General features: G+C 40.6%; 1 protein-coding gene across 7 annotated transcripts in view; it reads right to left on the reverse strand.

Moving 5' to 3' along the window:
* ryr1 (ryanodine receptor 1) overlaps nt 1-22,442 on the reverse strand; it is a 604,017-nt gene that overhangs the window by 518,687 nt on the left and 62,888 nt on the right. For 5 of the 7 annotated variants that reach the window (XM_033014581.1, XM_033014580.1, XM_033014579.1 and 2 more), the window contains exons 3-4: nt 21,799-21,903; nt 9,955-9,975 (exon numbers count right to left, since the gene is read on the reverse strand). In XM_033014581.1, coding sequence (XP_032870472.1) covers nt 9,955-9,975; nt 21,799-21,903 — 126 coding nt within the window. The remainder of the gene's footprint in view (nt 1-9,954; nt 9,976-21,798; nt 21,904-22,442) is intronic. The other 2 variants (XM_033014584.1, XM_033014582.1) reach the window with 1 other exon arrangement.

Below are 22,442 nucleotides of genomic sequence, written 5' to 3' on the forward strand. Positions count from 1 at the left end.
ACCTCATCTATTTCTCCCACATCTGATCTTATTCCTCCCCTCCTTGTCAATGCACAAACAGGTCGCTTAGCAATTACCTTCCATGCAGCCTGCCTCCGCATTCACCCTTTGCAATTTCTGCCAGTTCACCTAAATTCCACCACCAGAAATCTGGGAGGGATCACTCCGTTCAAGACTCCTAGTCCGTTCGTCCATCTCCACATCAAGTGATATTTTCTCAAGAAATTGGAAGAGGTGCAACACCTGCCCTTTCACCTCTTTCCAGGTGAAGTTCACAAGTTGTAGGAGTAGAATTTGGCCATTGGACCCATCGAGTCTACTCTGCCATTCAATCATGGCTCATCTCTGCCTCCTAATCCCATTTTCCTGCCTTCTCCCTAAAACCTTTGACACCCGTTCTAATCAAGAATTTGTCTATTTCCGCCTTAGAAATATCCATTGACGGCCTCTGCAGCCCTCTGTGGCAATGTTCCACACATTAACTACACTCTGACTAAATAAGTTCCTCCTCACCTATTTTCTAAAAGAGCGCCCTTTAATTCTGAGGCTGTGACCTCTGGTCCTAGACTCTCCCACCAGTGGAAACATTATTTCCACATCCACTCTATCTATGCCTTTCATTATTCTGCAAGTTTCAATGAGGTCCCCCCTCAACCTTCTAAACTCCAGCGAGTAGAGGCCCAGTGCTGTCAAACGCTCATCATATGCTAACCCACTCATTCCTGGGATTATTCTTGTAAATCTCCTCTAGGCCCTCTCCAGAGCCAGCACATCCTTCCTCAGTAATGGGGCCCAAATTTGCTCACAGTACTCCAAATGCTGCCTGACCGCCCCCTTATAGAGCCTCAGCATTACATCTCTGGTTTTGTAAAATTTATATTATAGCACTTGATATAAATGCTAACATTGATTTTGCCTTCCTTACCACTGATTTGACTTTCAAATTAACTTTTTGGGAGTGCTGCACCAGCAAAGTCCCTTTGCACCTGCGATTTATGGCTTCTCTCTCCATTTAGAAAATTACCTCGGCCTTTATTCTTATTACCAAAATGCGTGACTCCTCACTTTGCAATACTGAATTTCATCTGCCACTATTCTGCTCACTCTCCTAACCTGTCCAAGTCCTTCTGCAGAGTGTTTGCTTTCTCTACACTGCCTGCCCCTCCATCTATCTTAGCATCATCTGCAAACTTGGCCACAAAGCCTTCAATCCAAATCATTACTATCCAACGTGATGCAGCCCCAGCACCGTCCCTTACGGAATTCCAATTGTAAAGCAGTCACCAAATCTACATTCTCCCAAGTACAGATGTTTCCTAAAATAAGCCTAATGATATATAATATAAACACATTTTCAGTGATTATTCCATCTCAAAATTGTATCCTTAAACTAACTCGGACTAGAAAATCCATGAAAAATGTGATCAAAATAAAACACATTTTCTGAATCATTTTATGATAATTTGAACATATGGAACAGCAACAGTTCAGCATGGCAAAGATTAATATGTTGTCTGATCTTCATTTAAGAAAAGGATTTCAACTGGTCAGACGTATTCTCATAGTCAAGAGGGAAAATCTAGCGGTGTCAGTTAATCCAGATTTTACAACCAGAAAGGACAGCACTCAAACTCACCATGATCCCCATTCATCAGAATATTATTTGAAATCTTATCTTCAGAGGAAAAACATCTCCAAAACTGGATCACACACTGCAACATTTTGAGTTCTATGATTCATAAATCCAACCACAAATTAAAATTGTGGTCTTCCTGCAGGTTGCATGAAGACCACAATTTTCCTTTCAAATTCTCTGTATGTCTGATGAGAAACGTTCATCAGTCCCCCAACAATCTCCAGCACAATTATTGTCCTATGATTTTCCAATTTGATCCTTTCCAGCCTATCAATCTCCAGACTAATCTGTAAATTGATCATCCTACCAATCTCCAGTTCACAACTTGCGGCAACACACTAGTCAATCACAATCCCTCTCTCCATACTAGAATGACCCAGAATGTGATGGCCAAATTCTGTGTTAAATTCCATCAACCATTTCTCAGCCCACATGCCCAATCGATCAAGATCCTGCTGCAATGTTTGACACCCATCTTTACTATCTATAATACCATCCACTTTTGTGTCATCTGTAAACTTGCTAACCATGCCATGTACGTTCTCAACTAAATCATTGACAAAGATGACAAATAGCAATGGGTCCAGCACTAAACCCTGAGGCACACCAATTTTCTATCCATTCAGCCATCTCTCCGTGAATCCCATGGGAACTAACCTTCCAAAGCAGCCTACCATGCAAAATCTTGTCGAATGCTTTACTGAAATGCATGTATACAACGTCTACAGCTCTACCTACATCGACCTTTTTGGTCACATCCTCAAAAAACTCAGATTCGTAAGGCAAGACCTGCCCACGGATAAAAACATGCTGACTATACCTAATCAGCCCTATTCCTTCCAAGTGCATGTATAGCCATCCCTCAAAATACTCTCAAGTAACTTCCTGACCACAGATGTTAAACTCAGTGGCCTGTAGTTCCCAGCCTTTTCCCTGAAGCTCTTCTTGAATAGAGGCACACCGTTTGGCTCCTTCCAATATTCCGGCACGGCGCCTGTATTTAATTACTCCTTTTAAATTTACACGAGTGCACCTGCAATTTTCTCTCTAACTTCCCACAGTGTCCTCACGTATATCTGATCAGGCCCATGTCTGAAGATTTGTCCATCTTCATACGCATTAGGGCCTTCAGCACCTCTGCACTAACTGCTCTCAAGACACTTCCAGTGACAACTGCAAGTTTCTCTGTCCTTCTGTCTTTCTCCACAGTAAAAACAGAGGAGAAATGTCCGTTGCAGACCTTACCCGTCTCTTGTGGCCCCACACAGAGTTGACCGCTTTGATTCTTGTGGGGTCCACTCTCTCTCTGGTTACCCTTTTTCCGTTTATGTGCTTTCAAAATCTCTTGGGATTATTCTTAATGCTAATTTCCATATATTTTACAATGGGAACTCACGATTACTTTCCATTGCATAGTAGTAGAAGTGAAATGAGCTTTTGTAACATTCTGAAAAGGATACTAATTAGTAATGATATTTCTGTATTTGGACTTAACAAACACACAATTAGTTTATGATCTATTCCTTTAATTCAATGAAAGATCACCTATATTATTATTGCTCCAACACAATGTTCTTTTAAACCAGATAATTTGCATCAAACAGAAATAACTTCTTGCATGTTTTCAATATTACAACTAATAGTTTCAAAAATTGAGAATACAGTTTGTAATATTGATTGCAAATAGTGAATCGTGATAAAACATAGTACTTACCTTATTTACATTGCAAACCTCATTTTTTACAATTATTATCATCAGAAGATAATACCAACCATTTCACACTTCAGTTAATGTTATTTTAACTTTAGTAATTGTATTAGCTAAATAACCCTTTGGGCACCAGGTAAAATGTTATAAATGCACCACACAACAAAAATCCAGGGAAGATCTAGAGTACACACCAGGTAAAGTTCAGATACGATTCATACGGTGCAGTTTACACATATTTCTACTTTATCACATTTTACTCCATTTGGCCTGTGCCTGAAAAGTGTAATGATATGGAATTGCTCAATGCACTTAAATGTACTTCACCAGCATCTGCTTTTACATGGTGCATACTATGGCTTGCTCAAAGGTTATAACACCAAGAGGAAAATTGGCCCTGTTCATCCAAATATAATGTCAAATTGTGACAATTTAACATTTTATATTTGGACTGTAAGAGAAGAAAAAGTGCAAAATTGCTGCAAAAAAGAAAGAAAAATCAAGTTTATTTAAAAAGAGAGATTAGTAAAGAAAATATGGTGTGATCATGCTTTTGGCTTTTTAAAATGTGAATGTTTTTTCGGAAATTTGGTTAAAAATTCAAGAACTACTTAAGAAGTAAAGTTAACAAAAGAAATGCATTTCATGAAAGATGTTTAATACTTTAAATAGGTTTGGTGAATTCAAGCTTCTGATAAGAAATATAATTTTCTTTTTTGATCTGTAAGATGTGGGGTTTGAAATTTCTGCTTGGTGACTTGCACAAAAGAGTATTCCCTTCCAATCAGATATTGAAACTGGCTGAAAGGTGACAAACATAAAAGCTGAATATCTACTATTTGAAACAAGAGATATTTGATATAGATACGTACTAGGTATACAATTGATTCTGACCAATTTTGATTCAAGTATTAATGCAGATAATTCATAATTAATTATTCCTACAGTTTTCATAGTCAAAATACTACAGTTGTGATTGCTTTACTCTTAAACAACCCAGTATCATTCAGAAAGTACATTTGGCAGGACCAAAAACTGGACATTCAGCACCTCAAATGTTCTGCTCTTCAATATGATCATGGCTCGTATGACAATCCCCAATTCCACTTTCTTGCTCTTCCCTCACAACCCTCAATTTCATCAATAACTAGAAATCTATACACGTCTTAAATATACAAGTGCTCTGCCCCCCTTTCTCTCTACAAAGCAATTTCAGACTCAACCTTCAGAGAAGAAACATCTACAAATATCTACACTGTCCATGTGCTTAATAATTTTGCATAACTCCATTTCATGACCGTTTCATCTGCAAATTCAAATGTACAAAAATTGATAGTGTACACAGTGCTTTTGGATTGCTTTTCTGACTAGAAAAGTGTGACCAGCATTGCCCGAGAAAGATCAGTGATAAGATCCTTACTGTTTCCAATATACATTAATGATTTGAATGTGAAAGCTGAGTGTATGATTTGTATGGAAGCAGACATATAGATATGGGAAACTCTCTCCTGCACTTGATACTGACAGAATATATACAACTAGAGGACACAGATTCATGATAAAAAAAAGTGAAAGATTTAGATGGAATATGTGGGGTACCTTTTTGTGAGTAAGCAGTATACACTGCCTGAGAGAGTGATAGAACACAAGCTTCCATGAAGATGAAAGATAGGGATGCTAAGGTTCAGGAACCATAGCTGACAAGAGTTGCTGGTTTAAGAAAAAGGAAAAATGCAAGGCTCAAGAAGCTGAAAGTGGTGAAGGCCCTTGAGGAACATAAAGGAATCAGGGAAAGAAGTTTAATAGGAGAGGAAATTGCAGAGGCCTTGGATCTTTTCCAGCAAGATTCCGGACAATTGGAGAGTAGCCAATGTGGTTCCTTTGGAAGAAGAGAGAAGTAGAAATGAAAGAGGAAATTATAGGCCGATGAACCATATAACAGAAGCTGCTGGAGAGGATTCTTCAGGATAGGATACACTACCTTTTGGAAGAGAATGGGCTAATTAGGGGCAGTCAGCATGATTTCTCTGCAGGATGTCATGTATTATGAACTAGATTGAGCTGTGGAAGTAACAAAGGTGATCAATAAGGGTACTGTGGATGTTCTCTACATGGAATTTACGATATGATACGATAGAACTTTATTTATCCTAGGAGGGAAATTGATCTGCCAACAATCATAAAACACAAAATTCATGAAACATGAAATTAAAGTGACGAGTTTAGTAGGGCATTGTATAAAGTACCTTATGGTAGGGTGACCCAGAAGGTTAAGATGCATGGGATCCACGGTGAGCTGGTTGTTGCATTCAGAACTAGTTCCATAGGGATCAAAACGGGAACCTCAGTTTGTGTATGTGACAACACCAAATTTGATGAAGTTGTGGACAGTGAGGAAGGCTGTCAAAACATACAGTGGAATATATATGCTACAGAATTGGTAGAGTAATAGCAGATTGGAATTTAATCTGAGCAAGTGTAATGTGTTGGACTGAAAGAGATAGATAGAGTGGTTAAGAAAGTGTTTGGTATGCTTGCCTTCCTAGGTCATGGCATTGAGTAAAGAAGTCAGGAAGTCATGTTGCAGCTTTATAGGACTTATGTTAGGCTCGATGTGGAGCACAGTGTGCAGTTCCAGTCGCTCTATTGCAGGAAATATGTGGAGGATTTGGAGACGGTGCAGAAGAGGTTTACCAGAATGCCGCCTGGATAAAGGGTACTAGCTGTAAGGTTGAGCAAATATGGATTATGTTCATGGATTGACGCCAGGAGACCCATAGAAGTAAATTATATCATGAGATGCCTGGATGACAGTCAGAACTTTTTTGCAATTATATGTCAAAGACTAGCGACCATACCTTTAAGATGAAAGGTGGAGGTTTAAAGGAGACATGCAGGACAAGTTTATTTTTAAAACAGAAACTGGTGAGTGCCTGTAACCCACTGCCAGGAGTAGTAATGGAGGCAGAATGATAGTGGTATTTAAAGAGGCTTTTGAATAGGCACATGTATACGCACAGAATAAAACTGTGCAAGTAGAGGAGAGTGATTCATGGTATGTTCAGCATGGATATTGTGGGCAAAATACACTGTTCTTGTGTTGTTCTATGTTCCAAGGAATCAGGAGGGCCAAAAGGGGCCACAAAATGTCCTTGGCAAGTAGGATTCAGGAAAATCTCAAGAGAGTATATACATATAACATACAACAGGATCAAGGCCTCCTGCCCACAATGCATGTGCCAAACAGCATTGTTCGGGCCTGTTCCTGTGCCGTACTGTTCTATGCAATCAGCATCGGTTTGTGCAAAGGAGGCCTTATCTTACAAACTTGATTTAAGTTTTTTTTGAGTGGGTCAGTGGTAATTGATGAGAGTAGGGCAGTGAGTGTTTTCTACACCAAGTTCAGTAAATCATTTGATAAGGACCTTCTTGGATGATTGATCCAGCAGAATAAGCCACATAGCATGAATACCGAGTTGGTAGGTTTGATTCAATATTGTCTGCTACATAGCAGGCAGCAGACAGTTGTGGTGGATGAATTCTGACTGGAGGTCATGGACGGCAAATTAGCAAGTTTGCAGACGACACAAAAATTGGTGGCACCGTGGATAGTGAAGAAGGTTGCCAAAAAGATAAAGCAGGATGTAGATCAGTATCAAATCTGGGCTGGGAAATGGAAGCTGGAGTTTGGCCGGATCAGTGTGAGGGGTCAAATATAAGAGGAAATTACATTTTAATTGTCAGGACCATTAGGAGCGTTGACATACAAAAGGATCTTGGGATGCAAGCCCACAGTTCCCTGAAAATGGCAACACATGTGGATAGGATTGTAAAGAACATGGACAGCATGCTTTCTTTCATCCATCAGGGCATTGATAACACGGTACATAGGTTGGCAATCATGTTGTAGGTAAGTATAACATTGGTTAGGCCCGATTTGGAGTATTGTGTAGGGTTCTGGTTACTGCATTACAGGAAGGAAATGGTGCAAAAGAGGTAAACCAGGATGCTGCCCCTATTATAGATTATTAAGCTATGAGAATTATTTTCACTGATTAGAGGTGATTAGGGTGCAACCAGATAGAAATATATACAATAATGAAGGGCATAGATAGCATCAATAGTCAGAGTCTTTTTCCTAGGATGTAAATGTCAAATAATAGAGGACATAGTGGAAATGTTTGAAAGGAGGTTTATGAGGCAAGTATTTTTGATTTAAAGAGCAGATATCTGGAGTATGCTGCCATGGGGTGGGAAAAGCAGATACAAGAGCAACGTTTAAGAGGTATTTTGACATACATGAACACAAGAATGGAAGGATATGGGCCTTGTACAAGCATATGGGATTACTTGAAGATAGCATCATGGTCACCACAGACCTCAAGGGCTAAAGGGCTGTTCCTGTGCTCTATTGTTCTATGTTCTTTGTTCATCTCTACAATCGCCGTGAACCTTTTCTGCATCTCCTCCAATGAAAATATATTTTCCTTAAAGAGAGGGATGAAATTTGTTTGTTGTATTCTAGATGTGACCTCACTAAGTGCTTTGTACAAAGGCACACAAAAATGCTGGAGAAACTCAGCAGGTGCAGCAGCATCTATGGAGCGAAGGAAATAGACAACGTTTCGGCCAAAACCCTTCTTCAGACTGATGGGGGGGTGGGGGGAGGCGGGGAGAAGAAAGGAAAAGGAGGAGGAGCCCAAGGTCTGAGGGAGAGCTAGGAAGGGGAGGAGACAGCAAGGGCTAACAGAATTGTGAGAATTCAATGTTCATGCCACCAGGATGCAGACTCCCCAAGCGGAATATGAGGTGCTGTTCCTCCAATTTCCGGTGTTGCTCATTCTGGCCGTGGAGGAGGCCCAGGACAGAGAGGTCGGATACGGAATGGGAGGGGAAGTGCTGAGCCACCGGGAGGTCAGGTTGGTTAATTACAAGTGCTTTGTACAGTTATTTTAGAAAATAAGGGACAACATTCCTTCCATATTACCAGGTAAATAGATGTATGGCAGGAGAGGTAGTATCAATTTAATTTAATTTCTTTGATTTCCTGGATGCAATCACATAATGAGCAATCAAATAGAATGGATCTTTACTCTTTGGATCTCAGAAGAGCAAACATTAAAAGTCATCACAATTTATGTCATTCTGAGAGGGTTAGACAGAATGAGTTCTAATAGAATACGTTATTTGTTCTCTACCAAAATGGATTGCAAACGTTCAATGATTTCATTTAAAACCGAGATAGGTAGATTTTTGAGCCAAATACAAGTCAAGAGAAATAGTTCTAGGGAAGGGAAATGAAGGCAAGTGATGATCTTATGGAATGATGAAGGACGCTCATGTAGCCATAAGCTCTTCTAAGTTATCCCGAACTGCAGTATATCATATAGAAAACATACATCTAAATGAACAGACTATTACCTCACTTTTCCAAACCTCAAATGAAAAGACTGAGTGATCCTTCGGCCAACACTGGCATAATACGTCTCCTTCTGTATGGAAATGTTTCCATGATTCTGTTTTATAATATTGTGTACTGCTAGCCAACAGCTGAGTTTGTGTAAAAAGAATTGTTTTTCTTTATCTGAAGACCTCCAATTCAAGAAGCAAAAAGGCAGAAAGAAAGAAATAATCATCCCTGAGTTGGCTAACTATGAAGCATCCCCTGTATTATTTGTTTCACTATGTGATAGATGTAATTTGACTAAGTTGTAATTTGAAAGTTGTTGTTCTGCAAAGGAGGGGAAAAGTTGAAGAGGAAAATGAAAATATTTTATCCATAAGATAGCTTTTGAAATCAACAATACACCTCCTAAAACCAGAACACACCATTTAAATAATATGACCTTATACAGCTGGACAAGTGCAAGTGAATTTTGAATCTTTAACACATGAGCATCCAAGTCAGATCCAGATGTATATTGAATGCAAATGTCATATGTTGATCTAAATGCACACAAATAGAAATCTAGTACATACTATACATACTAATGGATTGATCAGAGACCACAATATGCTTTCCAACATAATGTAAATATCTCCTTCAAAGAGATGAAGCAAAATAACTTCTTGCTATGGGAATTTCTGAACATTGACTTAACATTCATCTGCAATGTTTTTTAGTTTCTCAAGAAAAATAAAACAACAAATCCTTATTTTAAAAAAAACATGTTCTGATCAGGTGGGATGTATTACCACCTTCACTCAATTTCAGTAACGCACACTCTGTTTGGCCAGTGGTATGTAATAAATATAGTGAAATAGAGAGAGTATAAAAAAGAAACAAATTCGGAACAAAACCTAGTGGTTCTAATTATGATCAAAAAAGTAAGGCTCTATGTCAAGAAATTGTACTTCTTGAATGATCAATTCTGAGATTTTACTTAATTGAGAAAAACAAAACCATAAAGAACAATAATTTAGAGAAAAGCAACATATTATGGTAACATAAGTGCGATGTTTGAGCAAGATATGAACAGGGCCTTTATGATGCAAGTGAAATATGTTAGAGCTCATGCATTGAGGACTATTTACCTGGAAAAGGGATTTAACATTGTTTAAATTAAGGGCACAGCAACAAAATCAGAGTAATACAGACACACAAACATACCCATTTGTCCAGATCAAGAGGCTTGCATAGTGGATAAAATGAAAAGCAGAAAAAGTACATTATTTTCAATTTGCACCACTTTCTGGACTGTTCCACTTGCATTAAGGGTAACTGCTCCACAACCACTCACTCTCTGATATAAACACATATACCCACACACACACCAACGTTGACAACATGAATTTCTAAAACAGTTATTACAAAGGTTCATATACACAAATCTAATAAATTATAATACCCGATTATGGCACAATAGAATATTTCAGACTGCCGATCAGTTAATCACTTGAAACTAGGGTAATTTGATTCCTGCTAACTGCTGACATATATTTATTTTATTTCTAATCATCTTCATAAATATTTTGTTCAATGCAGCGAGTGATCCAAAAACATGCAATGTACTTTAGTTATCAATATATCTTTTAAATTATGTTTGTTAATCAAATCTAAGGCATAGTAGAAAAATATTTCAGGCAAATATTATTATTTAACATTTATTACAACATAGCTCTGATGGTATAACATTCAGTTACTCACGGAAAACAAAATACAACAGCAAATGACACCAAAGTAAATAAAATATACAATTGACCAGTATGCACAAGTTGTATATGACCTAAATATATCTAGTATTTTGCTATATTTTTCTATTATTTATAACATTTTATAATCATAAATTAGGTGAAAATATCAATCAACTAACCTCAACATTTTTTGTCCACTCAATCTTCAGCCCAGAAGCTATGCTGCATTTTAACAGTGAGCGAACTATAAAACCTGTTGACATTTATTGATGTCTAAGGTGTTTTCTGGATTGATGTAGTGGGAAAGGATGTATTTTATTTTAGTCAGGTCTGTATCTTTGTCAAATAGCTCCACACTGTTTTGATGGAGTCTTTGATGATTCAAGGAATGCACAACTACATTTTGATTTAAGTCTTAGCCATTTGATAATAATTTACTACCACCATCAAAAGTAGCTGCAAAGTCCCGAGAGAAGATAGATGTATCTGTTCAGGATTAATGTTATTTAGAGAATGGATATGACTTAACTGCAATAATGTACCTATATCTAGTGTCTTCACTGTGGAAAATAAATGTTATTAATCACTGCAAAACATCTACAAACTTGATATTTATTAATCAGCTAAGACCAACCAGAGTATTAACACTATTACATTGAACATATAAGTGTTTAACTAAAACAGAAACTTTTGGAAACACTCTGCATGTTAGGTAGCATCTGTAAAAAGAACAAAAGTCAACTTTTGAGCTCCGGAATTTTCATCAGAACTGAGAAAGCAAGAAACCAAATAAGTTTAGGTAAATATAAGGGGTGGTGGTGGGAGGGGCGGGGGTGTAATAAAGATAATATCTATGATAGGGCAAGATTGGATGACTTGATAAAGCCAACTGTGTATGTGTTGCTAAAAATGAGTCTGTTCGGTATGCCCCGCAGGCCAACTGTATGAATAAAGAAAAATGAATTAAAGGAAAAACTGCAGGAGGGGAAGGAAAGCAAAAGCATCTTTCTTGCGTAAATGTCTTTAAGTTATCCCACATGGATTTCTCTTCAACTTCCACCCTTCATAATTTGGATCCGCTCAGGATGACACGTATGTTTACAACTATCCAGCATTGCTTAACATGGAAGATAGAACAGTACAGTACATGGGCGGGCACTTCAGCCCACAATGTTCATGCCGAACACGATGCCAAGTTAAACTGACCTCACCTGCCTCTACATGATACCCCCCTATTCCCTGCACTTTCAAGTGCCTATTTAAAAGCCACTTAAATGCCACTATCGTTTCTACCTCCACCACCACCCCTGGCAATTCATTCTAGGCTCCCACCACTCTCTGTATAAAATAACCTGCCCCACACCTCTCCATTGAATGTTCATAAAAGTTATGCCCTCTAGTGTTGGACATTTCCACCCTGGGGAAAAAGATTCTGATCGTCTACCGTATCTAATAATTCTGTATAACTCTATCAAATCTCCCCTCAACCTCCAACGTCCCAGAGAAAACAATCCAAGTCTATTCAATCTCTCCCTGTAGATGAAACCTTATCATCCAAGCAGCATTCTGGTAATAGACACAAAAAGCTGGAGTAAATCAGTGGGTCAGCCAGCCTCTCTGGAGAAAAGGAATAGGTGAAGTTTTGGGTCGAGACCCTTCTTCAGTCAGGGGAAAGGGGAAGAAGAGATATAGAGATGGTGATGTAGAATGAAGATTATGCAAAAAAGTAATGATGATAAAGGAAACAGGTCATTGTTAGTTGTGTGTTAGATGAGAACGAGTTACAGGCAATGAGAGTATAGAAGTTGGGAGGTCATGTTGCAGTTGTATAAGACATTGGTGAGACCGCATTTAGAATATTGTATTCAAATCTGGGCAACATGTTATAGGAGCGATATTGTCAAGCTTGAAAGGGTTCAGAAAAGATTTACAAGGATGTTGCTAGGACTAGAGGGAGTGAGCTATAGGGAGAGGTTGTGCAGGCTGGGTCGCAATTCCATGGAGCGTAGGAGGATGAGGGGAGATCTTATAGAAGTATACAAAATCATGAGAGAAAAAGATCGGGTAGATAGAAACATAGAAACATAGAAATTAGGTGCAGGAGTAGGCCATTCGGCCCTTCGAGCCTGCACCGCCATTCAATATGATCATGGCTGATCATCCAACTCAGTATCCCGTACCTGCCTTCTCTCCATACCCTCTGATCCCCTTAGCCACAAGGGCCACATCTAACTCCCTCTTAAATATAGCCAATGAACTGGCCTCGACTACCCTCTGTGGCAGGGAGTTCCAGAGATTCACCACTCTCTGTGTGAAAAAAGTTCTTCTCATCTCGTTTTAAAGGATTTCCCCCTTATCCTTAAGCTGTGACCCCTTGTCCTGGACTTCCCCAACATCGGGAGCAATCTTCCTGCATCTAGCCTGTCCAACCCCTTAAGAATTTTGTACGTTTCTATAAGATCCCCTCTCAATCTCCTAAATTCTAGAGAGTATAAACCAAGTCTATCCAGTCTTTCTTCATAAGACAGTCCTGACATCCCAGGAATCAGTCTGGTGAACCTTCTCTGCACTCCCTCTATGGCAATAATGTCCTTCCTCAGATTTGGAGACCAAAACTGTACGCAATACTCCAGGTGTGGTCTCACCAAGACCCTGTACAACTGCAGTAGAACCTCCCTGCTCCTATACTCAAATCCTTTTGCTATGAAAGCTAACATATCATTCGCTTTCTTCACTGCCTGCTGCACCTGCATGCCCACTTTCAATGACTGGTGTACCATGACACCCAGGTCTCGCTGCATCTCCCCTTTTCCTAGTCGGCCACCATTTAGATAATAGTCTGCTTTCCTGTTTTTGCCACCAAAATGGATAACCTCACATTTATCCACATTATACTGCATCTGCCAAACATTTGCCCACTCACCCAGCCTATCCAAGTCACCTTGCAGTCTCCTAGCATCCTCCTCACAGCTAACACTGCCCCCCAGCTTAGTGTCATCCGCAAACTTGGAAATATTGCCTTCAATTCCCTCATCCAGATCATTAATATATATTGTAAATAGCTGGGGTCCCAGCACTGAGCCTTGCGGTACCCCACTAGTCACTGCCTGCCATTGTGAAAAGGACCCGTTTACTCCTACTCTTTGCTTCCTGTTTGCCAGCCAGTTCTCTATCCACATCAATACTGAACCCCCAATGCCGTGTGCTTTAAGTTTGTAAACTAATCTCTTATGTGGGACCTTGTCGAAAGCCTTCTGGAAGTCCAGATATACCACATCCACTGGTTCTCCCCTATCCACGCTACTAGTTACATCCTCGAACAATTCTATAAGATTCGTCAGACATGATTTACCTTTTGTAAATCCATGCTGACTTTGTCCAATTCCATGCTGACTTTGTCAAAGGATGCAGTCTTTTACCCAAAGTAGGGGAATCGAGGACCAGAGGTTCAAGGTGAAGGGGAAAAGATTGAATAGGAATCCGAGGGGTCATTTTCACACTTGGTCAATGGAACAAGCTGCCAGAGGAGGTAGTTGAGGCAGGGATTGTCCCATCGTTTAAGATACAGTTGGACAGGTACATGGATAAGACAGGTTTGGAGGGTCATGGACCAAGCGCAGGCAAGTGGGATTAGGGTGGCTGGGACATTGGTGGCTGGTGTGGGTGAGTTGGGCCGAAGGGCATGTTTCCACTCTGTATCATTCTATGACTATGACTCATAGACTCAAAAAGACGACTTTGAAGCTGGTACGACTTGGTTGGGGAAGAGATGGAGAGAGAGGGGGGATTCCAAGGGTTACTTGAAGTTAGAGAAATCGATATCATACCATTGCCCAAGCGAAATATGAGATGCTGTTCCTCCAATTTGTATGTACAATGGAGGAGGCCTCGGATAGAAAGGTCCACCACAGTGGATTCCCCACATTCCTCACTGTGATGAAAGGCAAAAAAAGTCCAATCTTCTTCCTCAATATTGGTGAAGTTAAAGTCACCCACTCAACAACCCTATGGGTATGTGTGTCTTGTTGCTTTTTTTCGTATGGCTGAATGGTAATTCGCATATCACTGTACCCTAATTGGTACATGTGCCAATAAAAGACCTTTGAAAACTTTCACTTACTCAGGGCTAAAGGATTGGACGGGTCAGAAGTTGTTAGATGTATCCAGGAAGGTTCCTGTATACAGTATGTGGATAGTCCGACTGGACCTTGTATTGGGAAATGAGTCAGACCAGGTGACCAGGAAGAAAAATTTGGAGATAGTAATCACAATTCCATAAGTTTTAAGATTGTTTAATAGGGACAGGTCTGGATGTTGGGGGAAGGTACTTAATTAGGGAAAGGCAGATTACAATTTTAATAGGCAGGAGCCAAGGAGAGTAGATTGGGAGCAGTTGGTATTGGGTAAATCCACAGATGACATGTGGGAGTCGTTTAAAGGTCAGTTGATCAAAGTACAGGGTCAGCATGTTCCAGTAGGAGCGATGACAATAAAGTAAGGGAACTGTGGATGACCAAGGATGTTGTACACTGGGTCAGGAAGCGTACATCTGGTTTAAGGAGGAGGCATCAGACAGGGCTGATGTAAAGCATGTAGGAAAAAAATTCAAACGGACTATTAGAAGGGCCAAAAGAGGCCATGAAATATCATTGGTGAGACGCATTAAGGCGAATAGAATAGAATAGAATATAGAATAGCCTTTTATTGTCATCCAGACCGAAGTCTGAACGAAATTTAAGCAGTCATACATATAATATAATACAATACAATAAAAAACAACAATAAACACATATTAACATCCACCACAGTGAGTCCACCCAACATCTCCTCACTGTGATGGAGGCAAAAGTCTTAGGGCTGCAGTCTCTTCCCTCCTCTTCTCCTTCTGCGCTGAGGCGATACCCCCCGGGCGATGTTAAAACCTGTCCTCGCGGCTCAAACACCGCGGCCCGGGGTAGTCGAAGCTGCCGCTCACCAGACCTGCTGACGCAGCCGCTGGCCCGCGGCCGAACCCCCGGTCTCAGGCCACCGCCACCAGAACTGCCGTCCCAGCCCCCGGAGCATCGTTCCAGCCCCGAGCCGGATCGCCCTCACGTGAGTACTGCCACCGTCTCAGCCTCGCGCCAGGCCGCCGCTCCTCCCTCGGGCTGGGCCGCCCCGACTGGGCACCGCTCCTCCCTCAGGCTGGGCCGCCCCGACTGGGCACCGCTCCTCCCTCAGGCTGGGCCGCCCCGACTGGCCGCCGCTCCTCCCTCAGGCTGGGCCGCCCCGACCGGGCACCGCTCCTCCCTCAGGCTGGGCCGCCCCGACTGGCCGCCGCTCCTCCCTCAGGCTGGGCCGCCCCGACCGGGCACCGCTCCTCCCTCAGGCTGGGCCGCCCCGACTGGCCGCCGCTCCTCCCTCAGGCTGGGAACGCCGTACCTCCCCGAGCTCGGCTACTCCGACGGGAGCACCGTTCCTTCCTCGGGCCGGCCGTCACAGCCCCTCACGAAAGCCCTGTTCCAGCCCCGAGCCGGGCCGTCCTCACGGGAGCGAGCTCAGTGCGAGTCCTGGCGGGCTCTGCCTCCTGAGCCTCGAGGTCGCCAGCTCCGCCATTAGGCCTCAGCGCAGACGGAGGCAGAGAAGGGGAATACGACATAAAAGTCGCATTCCCCCGCAGGGAGAGACAGCAAGCCCCGTTTCAACCCCCCCCCCCAAAACACAAACTAAAAACCAAAAACTAGACTAACCAAAACGAAAATAAACAACCAAAAACACAAAACAAACAGGACTGCCGGAGAGCCGCTGCAGCCAGAGCCACGCCGCCACTAGAAGCCAATACCAAGGCTTTTTATATATACTTTAAAAATATAGGGTGACAAGGTAGAAAGTATGATCATTCAAAGATAAAGAAATGAATCTACACTTGGAGTCGGCAAGATGTATGTGAATTACTAAACGAGTACTTTCAGTCTGTATTCACCAAGGAGTTGGACTTGGAGGACACGAGATCAGTATGGAGAATACAAACATGCTAGGGCAATTTGAGATTAAGAAGGTAGTAGTACTGAGGCCCTTGAAGAGCATTAAGGTGGACAGGTCCCAAGGGCCTGATGGTATCTATTCCAGGTTATTATGGGAGGCAAGGGAGCAGATTGTGGGGGCCTTAACGATAATCTTTGTTTCTTCTCTAGGCATAGGCGACGTCCCAGAGGACGAGAGAGTGGCCAACATTGTTCCTTTGTTTGCGAGAATCCAGGGAACTATAGGACAGTGAGCCTCACGTTCGCGGTAGGGAATAGACTGGAGAGAATTATTGGAGATGGGGAATGGGCTAATTAGGGGAGCCAGCACGGCTTTATACATGGCAGGTCGTGTCTCACCAACTTGATTAAGTTTTTTCATGAGGTGACAAAGGAGACTGATGAAGGTAGGGTGGAGGGTTAGTATACATGGGTTTTAGTGAGGTCCCTCATAATAGTCTGATCCAGATACACAGGATTCATGATGACGTGGCTGTATGCATTCAGAACTGGTTTATTCACAGAATAAGAGAGTTGTGGTGGAAGGCAGATATTATGACTAGAGGTCTGTGACCAGTGGAGTTCTGCAGGGAACTATGCTGGGACCTCTGCTGCCTGAGATATATATAAATGCAGCCGGAGTGCATTAATTTGTGAGCACAATTTCCTATGCACAAAGCTAGGCTGACTATCTGTGATTGATCCTTATTTTTCCAAATGCAGGTAGATCCTGTCATTCAGAATCCACTCCAGTAAATTTCCCAACACTAATGTTAGGTTCCATGGCCGGTGGCTCTGGTTTGTCCTTGCAGATCTTCTTATGTAAAGGCACAACATTAACCACCCTCCAGTCTTTCTGTACTTCACCTGTGGCTAATGATAATATGATGGTCTCTGCCAGGGCCCCTGCAATTTCACAATGCTTCCCATAATGTCATAGAGTACACAATCCTGCCCTAGTATTTATCTACCTTAATATATTTTAAGACCATCAGCATCTCCTATTTTGTAATGTGGATATGCTTCAGTAGATCACGATTCATTTTCTTTAATTCCTTGCTTTCTATAACTTCCCCACTGTAAAATGGTGGGCCATGAACTCTCCCCATGTAATTGTTAAAGGCTTTCTACTTGCCAGACATCACTTTACTGGCACACAGCTCTCCCAATCAACCTTTGCAAGTTCCTGTCTATTGTCATCCAAATTTAACCGTGCCCCAATTCAGGATTTGTGGATCACTCTTATCTCTTTCCATACTATTTTAAAATTAATAGAATTATGGTCACTGGTCTCAAATTTCTCACCACTAACACTTCAGCCACTTACCAGGCTTATTACCTAAGAGGAGGCCAACTGTTAAACTTTCTCTAGGAGGGCCATCTTCCATATTGCTTGAGAATGCTTTCCTAGACACAGTTAAATTCAGCCCCATCTAATCCCTTTGCACCCAGTCCCATAGAGAAGTTTAAAAATCATCTTCTATTACAACCCTATTATTCTTACAGCTATCTGTGATCTCCCTGCAAATTTGTGATACTGAAAGACAACAAATTCCCAGAAAATAATAACCTATCTTCAAAGTTTTAGAAGACCTGGCTTTGGGAGACATGGATGCACTGGTTGTCATCTCCAACATTCCACACATGCTGGAATTGTTCCCATTGATCAGAGAGTAACACCATTGTTCCAGGAAAATATGGAGTGAGAGAAAAAAAAACAGGCACTAGACCACTTAGCTTGACATCATTATAAGTTAAAAAGGTAACATTTGTGATTAAGGAAGTGCCAAAGGTATTTGAAAAATAATAATAGAATTAGGCATGAATGCAAAATAATGCAGTTTGTGGCTGAAACTAGAATATGGGAACAAATGGGTGTGGTACACTTTGACTTCAGGGAGGCCTTTAGTAGAGCACTTAGTTTTCAGTGTAATATTCTAAACTGCACTGCAGACTTCAGAATAGGCTGAAAATAAAGAGTAGGAATAGATGAGTCATTTTCGGGCTGTGAGGCTGTGGCTAGTTAGATGCAGCAAGAATTGGGTGACGAAGGCAGCTTTCGGCACACTGACCTTCATCAGTCAGGAAATTAAATATAGAAGGTTGGGATGTTATGCTACAGTTTTACAAGTCATTGGCACAGCCACACTTGGAGTATTGTGAAGGAAGGAACTGCAGATGCTGGTTTAAACCGAAGATAAACACAAAATGCTGGAGTAACTCAGCGGGATGGGCAGCATGTCTATCCCGCTGAATTACTCCAGCATTTTGTGTCTATCTTGGAGTATTATGTTCAGTCTTATGAAAGATACCATTAAATTAGAAAGAGTGCAGAGAATATTTACAAGGACGTTGCCAGGGTTCCAGGGCATGAGCAATAGGCAGATGTTAGTCAGACTAGGACTTTATTCCTTGGAGCACAGAAGTTGAAGAGTGATTTTATAGAGGTGCATAAAATCAGGAGGTAGATAGGGTGAATGCCCAGAGTTTTTTTCCCAGGATTGGAAAATCAAAAATTAGAGGGCATAGGTTTAGAACCCGAGGGGCAATTCTTTCACAGAGGATGGCGGATATATAGAATGCACTGCCAGAGGAAGTAGTTAACATGGATACAATAACATATTAAAGATAGTTGAACAGGTAGATAAATAGGAAAGTATGAAAGATATGGGCCAGGCATGGGCACATGGGGCTAGCTTGGATGGGGCATCTTGGTGGGCATGATTAAGTTGGTCCAAAGGCCTGTTTTCATGCTGTATGGCACTCCATTAGTCACAGCGGGACTGGCAGCATCTCTGGAGAGAAGGAATGGGTGACGTTTCGGGTTGAGACCCTTCTTCAGACTGAAGAAGTACTACACCTTTCTACAACACCCTTTGGGCGCATTAGAATCTTTAGGCTGTAATGAATATAGGTCTGGCGTAAGAAGTAAATAACCTGTAAAAAGCTAACTATCTAGCAGGCCAGAAAGATATATATTTAATACCATTTGTGAGAAACAAATATTACTATTTGATTTCCCCAAATTGTATCGTTTTTTTGATTTCTTAGCCAGACACAAAATCAGGAAACAATATTATAATACCATTTTATTGTGTTGTGTATGGTTTTATATTTGACAAGCTTTTTCAATATTCCTTCCAGCAAGTGTTTAATCCAAAAATACACTTGGAGAATAAATCTTAAAAAGTAGCTATTATTTTAAAACCATGTGCTGTCTGTACAGAGTTTGAATGTTCTCCCCGTGACCATGTGGGTTTTCTCCGGGTGCTCCAGTTTCCTCCCACATTCCACAAACCTGCAGGTTTATAGGTTAATTTTCTTCGGTAAAGATTGTAAATTGCCCCAAGTGTGTAGGATAGTGCTAGTGTACGGGGATTGCTGGTCGGCGTGGATTCGGTGTGTTAAAGGGCCTGTTTTCATGCTGTATCTCTAAACTAAACTGAACTAATTTTCACCATTTCCTCAATCATATTCTCATATTTCTTCAACAACAGAGGCCATTCATCCCAGCAAGTAAGTGCCTGCTCTTAGAAGAATCCCATTCCACCACTTATTTTCCTGTAAACTAATCTCTCCCATTTGGTAGTAAACTCTTCACTGTTTCTCCTCTGATCTACCTAAATGCGGGATAAATTTACATTGGCCTCTTAACCCACCAACCAGCACATCCTTGGGACGTGGAAGGAAACAGAGTTCCTGAGGGAAATCCACAGAGCACAGGGAGAACATAGAAATTCCAGGCTAAGAGCTTTTGTAGCACTGGTTTAGTATTTTTAATTCAATAAGAATACTGGGAGTTAAACAGTATCCTCAACATACTGGATAATTTTATCCTGTTACCTACTAAATGTGTGAAATACCAGTTGCTGTTAAATACATTGCACATTTCACCAAAATTATATACCATTCATTACATAGCATTCTATGTCTTTGTTTTTTTAATATTTTTTAGTTATGCATTACGTTAATAATGTTGGGATTGAAAATGAAGGTCGATAGTCACTGTGCACTGAACAGAATACACGTTCCTTCAAAATAAAGGTTCCAATTCAACACAGGTGATTGAGAATTACACTTTTATTGTGCCCACGGTTTCTTACTGCAGTTGAATGTCAGCATATAAAACCATTAGATTAACAAATACTGAATTATAACTGTACTAAACATGCAAAAATATGCAAATTATCATAACGTTATTTAATCCAATTTGATTATATAAAGAAAATCAAATCTCACAATAATTTCAGAAAGTCAGCAGTGATAATAAAATGCTCATTATTCACCAAGGAACAACACAGTGGCACTCTGGGTGCCGTTAGTGTAGAGTTTGCACATTCCCCCCATGATGATGCGGGTACCCCGATGATCACAGGGAGAATGACAGTTTGGTAGGTTAATTTGCCACTGTAAATTGCTGTACTGTGTAAGTTAAGTAGAAGAATCTTGTGGAAGATAGTGGGAATATGGAAAAAATAAAAAAACAGAACAGGATCGTGTCAAAGACTGTTTGGTCAGTGCAGACTTGGGCCAATGGCCCCGTTTCCATCTCTCTACTGACTTGATAAAACAAAATATTTAAAAATTGCATGCACAATCCTTACAAATGCAATTTAAGTGAAAAGTCAACTAAGTGGCCAATGCTATGTAAACAATGACCCATTGTGATAGGCCTCACAAACGCATGACAGTGATAACAGTCATGTGTTTATATTACAATTGGCTATACTTTCAGCAATTATTACACCATAATAATTTAACTTTAAAGTCTGAAATTTAAAAAAAATCTGATTGCATTTTTATTCACATCTTGAAGTTAATTTCATCAATTTGGGAATTATAAATTGCTACCTGATATTCCCATTCAATTAACAAATCCACCTATAAATTCTTCATTTTTGAGATTCTCAGTGTACACATTGGTGGGTACATATTATTGCGATACTATTACTGCAACAGAAAATCCATCATAAATGAAAGAAAACTGGCATATTTGACATCAAGCAAATTAAAGAGAACTACCATCCTTCAATCATAACATGAACATTTCAATTCTTTGTAGATCTTACAGTTAATCAAATTTTAAATGCCCAGACACTTTGTCATCTTTGTATTGTTTCACTATTTTATGAACATTTTCGTACAGCTAAAGATAGCTTTAAATTATTTAAAACTTATCTAAAATAATCAAACTTTTAATAATCATTTAATGACAAATTAAGGATGTTGATTTAATGCAAAACATTTTCTAAACTTTATGACAACAGAATTAAACAGTGTAATTACAAATTCACGACCATCCAACCTTGCAGACATACCTCATTGCCCTTTTCAACGGTGTTGGCCAGCATTTCCTGCAGAGCTCGGACAGAGAGCGACTGCTCCAGGACAAGGCTGCAGATTGCAAGGTCTGGAGGCACATTCTGTAAATATACAAAGCAACACATTTACATATATCTTTGAATAAATACATTTAACTAAAGCAAGTTACATGGGCAGGTTAGAAAGTGGAAATCTTGTGGTGAATGACTTGCCTCCTGACACTCCAACTCATTTTTATCACCTTGCAAGTGAAGAATATAATAATGCTATCCATTTGCCTAGAAGAGGGCATATCCAACAACAGGTCACAAAGTGATGGAATAACTCAGCATTGGACAACATCACTGGAGACGTGGATTGGTGATGTATCGGATAGAGAGCCTTCTTCAGACCATTTCCACACTGACCTTTGGCTACATGCAAACTGGAGGAACAGCACCTCATATTCCACTTACTTACAACCAAATGGGGTATGAACATTGAATTCCCCAATTTTAGGCAACCTCTAATTAATCTCATCCCCTTTCTCCCCCCTCTTGTGCCCCACCTGGACTCCTACCTATCTCTCCCCTCCCGCTCCCTACTTTCTTCTTCTGGCTTCACAATCCACAACTCTTCAAACCGGTTTCTCACCTTCTGC

Source organism: Amblyraja radiata, chromosome 41 (assembly GCF_010909765.2).
Source record: "Amblyraja radiata isolate CabotCenter1 chromosome 41, sAmbRad1.1.pri, whole genome shotgun sequence".
In the NCBI taxonomy this organism is placed as follows: domain Eukaryota; kingdom Metazoa; phylum Chordata; class Chondrichthyes; order Rajiformes; family Rajidae; genus Amblyraja; species Amblyraja radiata.